Here is a 2,575-nt window from a genome sequence, read left to right as displayed (position 1 = left end):
TACAAATATGTGGACTCGAGAAGTTGGATTAAACTCACCATAAACAGTTCACTTTTATGGAAAGTTGAAACCTCATTGACACCATCACGTTAACTGGGTAACCTCAAAACCAATAATTCAATGGACCACGTCTCTAAAAGCGATGTCCGTTATTTTAGCGAAATTAGAAAGGAACTACATCATTTGAAGGGGAAAAAAGGAACAAATATCTTACTATAATCACGTGCCCTTTAATTTTATTATATTGTCTCTTCCCCAACTTGAACTATTATAAAACAATCCCAAAAAGAAAAATCAATTCACGAGTTGACGCATGTATTCGTCACAATTCACTAGTTATGTGAACATTGTTTATTAAATTCATTCTAGAAAGTAAACACAAATGAAATTAATAAAACAGACAACAAAAAGGAAAAATAAATTTCCTCCGCACTATATATAGAAGTCCTCTGTGTGAAGCAAAGTTCGCGGTTAATTGCGCGTATCTCTGCTCTCTCTCTTCTTTCCTTCTTTAACAGAAGCCTAAAACGCCAATATTTCAACCTTAAAAACATCCATCTAAAACAGCCATGGATTGGGTTCGAGGTGAATCAGTAGGCCATGGTAGTTTCGGCAAAGTCAATATTGCAATACCCAGAAAACAGAGTGCTCTGTTTTCTCCATCAGTGGTGGTTAAGTCTTCTTCAGCTTCCTGTTCAGTTACTCTGATGAACGAGAAAATAATCTTGGATGAGCTTAAGGGTTGTTCACAAATCATCAATTGCCTTGGTGACAGCTACACCTATGAAAATGGCGAAAACTTGTACAATGTCTTGTTGGAGCATGCTTCAGGGGGCGCCTTGTCGGATAAGCTCAAAAATTCCGGCGATCGTAAATTGCTGGAATTTGAAGTCAGGAAATACACTAAGGCCTTACTCAGAGGGCTACACTATATCCACAAGAGTGGCTATGTTCACTGCGATATTAAGCCTCAGAACATTCTTCTAGGCCAAGATGGTCAAGTCAAAATTGCTGATTTTGGATTGGCAAAGAGATCCCAATCCACGAAAGATGATAAATTACGATGTGAATTGAGGGGTACCCCACTGTACATGTCGCCGGAAATGGTTGCCTCCGGCGAACAGGACACGCCCGCCGATATCTGGGCACTTGGGTGTGTGATTGCTGAGCTGGCAGCAGGTGTTCCAGTTTGGAAATACTCAAATATAACCCAACTACTTATGACAATTGGAGTTGGTGATGAGTTACCTGAATTTCCAACGAAGTTATCCGAAGAAGGAAAAGATTTTCTTGGAAAATGTTTTGTGAAGGACCCAAGAAAGAGATGGACGGCTGAGATGCTTCTAAAACATCCCTTTATTGCAGATCAAGATTACGATGATGATGACACTGTTACATTGTGTGACGAAATATGCGGGAGTGGCACCCCTTCAACATCTCCTAGGTGTCCATTTGATTTCCCAGATTGGGTATCTGATGACTCTGCTGAATCAACAGTCACATGTCAAATTACATCTCTACCCTCACCGGCAATTCAAGATTTGCTCTGTTTTAACGGTGGGTCATTATCCACATCACCGGCTGAGAGATTGCGAGGATTAATGAATCAATTTAGACCTCAATCTGAATGGTCTAATGCTGATGGTTGGGTCAGCGTTCGGTGATGTCTATCTTTATCAAATTGTTTTAAATTTGAGTGATAGAAAAGAAGCCAGAGTAGTATTTAGATTTTCCAGAGTGCTGAAGATTTTTTGTTATCAGCTCTGATTTTTTTTTCTTTTTTAATTTGTTTCACCTTATTGGTTGGGCAGGTCAATTTTTTCCACTTCTTTGTAAATAGAAAACAAGTTCATAGTACATACCTTGGTTGGAACTTGGAATTAGGATATCACTTTCAATATTAAGACAAGTGATTGGGACTCAACAAAGTGTACAAATTTTATCTTTTATTAGCCGTATTTAGTAAATGAAAGTTATGAAACAACTTGGTTACTTGGAAAAATGGGAATTGCAGAATGGCAGTGGATGCACTTGTGCTTAGATTGGATTTGTTGCTGTTCTATTTTTTTCGCCGAGATATTTTGGGCCAACAATCATCAACTAAATCATACGCAATTATTCAGCTTATCTCTGGCAAGTTGCAACTTCTCCAATTAAATCATTGGCTCACTAGCCGAAAAATCAATATAAAGTGCTTCATAACTTCATTCACTAGCCGAAAAATCAATATAAGTTGCAACTTCTCCAATTAAATCATTGGCTCAGTAGCCGAAAAATCAATATAAAATGCTTCATCAACTAATAAACGGATAAAAACCTTTCGGCATAAGTTGCAGTCCCTTAGATTATGACGACAAATTTGTGACTAGATGCTTCCTATCCAGCCTCTCTTCTTTATTTCCCCGCTTTATCTCTTATAATATACTCATATTTAGGAGAAAAAGAGTGTAAAAGATACAGGATTGCGTTTTTCTTAACAAGTCATGTAGTCAAATTTACATGAATACCATGCGTGAACGGATCAAGTATAAATTGATGTTGAATGAAAAACTTTTTCTTTTTATTTATTTATCAG

At 37.6% G+C, this 2,575-nt stretch overlaps 1 protein-coding gene across 1 annotated transcript; it reads left to right on the top strand.

Annotated features, from left to right (window-relative positions):
- The first annotated feature begins 569 nt into the window (after positions 1-569).
- LOC132046854 (mitogen-activated protein kinase kinase kinase 20-like) lies at positions 570-1,987 on the top strand. Its single transcript, XM_059437654.1, has one exon. The coding sequence runs from the start codon at positions 570-572 to the stop codon at positions 1,662-1,664; it is 1,095 nt and encodes a 364-aa protein (XP_059293637.1). The 3' UTR covers positions 1,665-1,987.
- The last annotated feature ends 588 nt before the right edge of the window (positions 1,988-2,575 follow it).

Source organism: Lycium ferocissimum, chromosome 2 (genome assembly GCF_029784015.1).
Source record: "Lycium ferocissimum isolate CSIRO_LF1 chromosome 2, AGI_CSIRO_Lferr_CH_V1, whole genome shotgun sequence".
Classification (NCBI taxonomy): domain Eukaryota; kingdom Viridiplantae; phylum Streptophyta; class Magnoliopsida; order Solanales; family Solanaceae; genus Lycium; species Lycium ferocissimum.
Note: the sequence above shows the minus strand (reverse complement) of the source record. Positions and strands in the feature narration are given on the sequence as shown.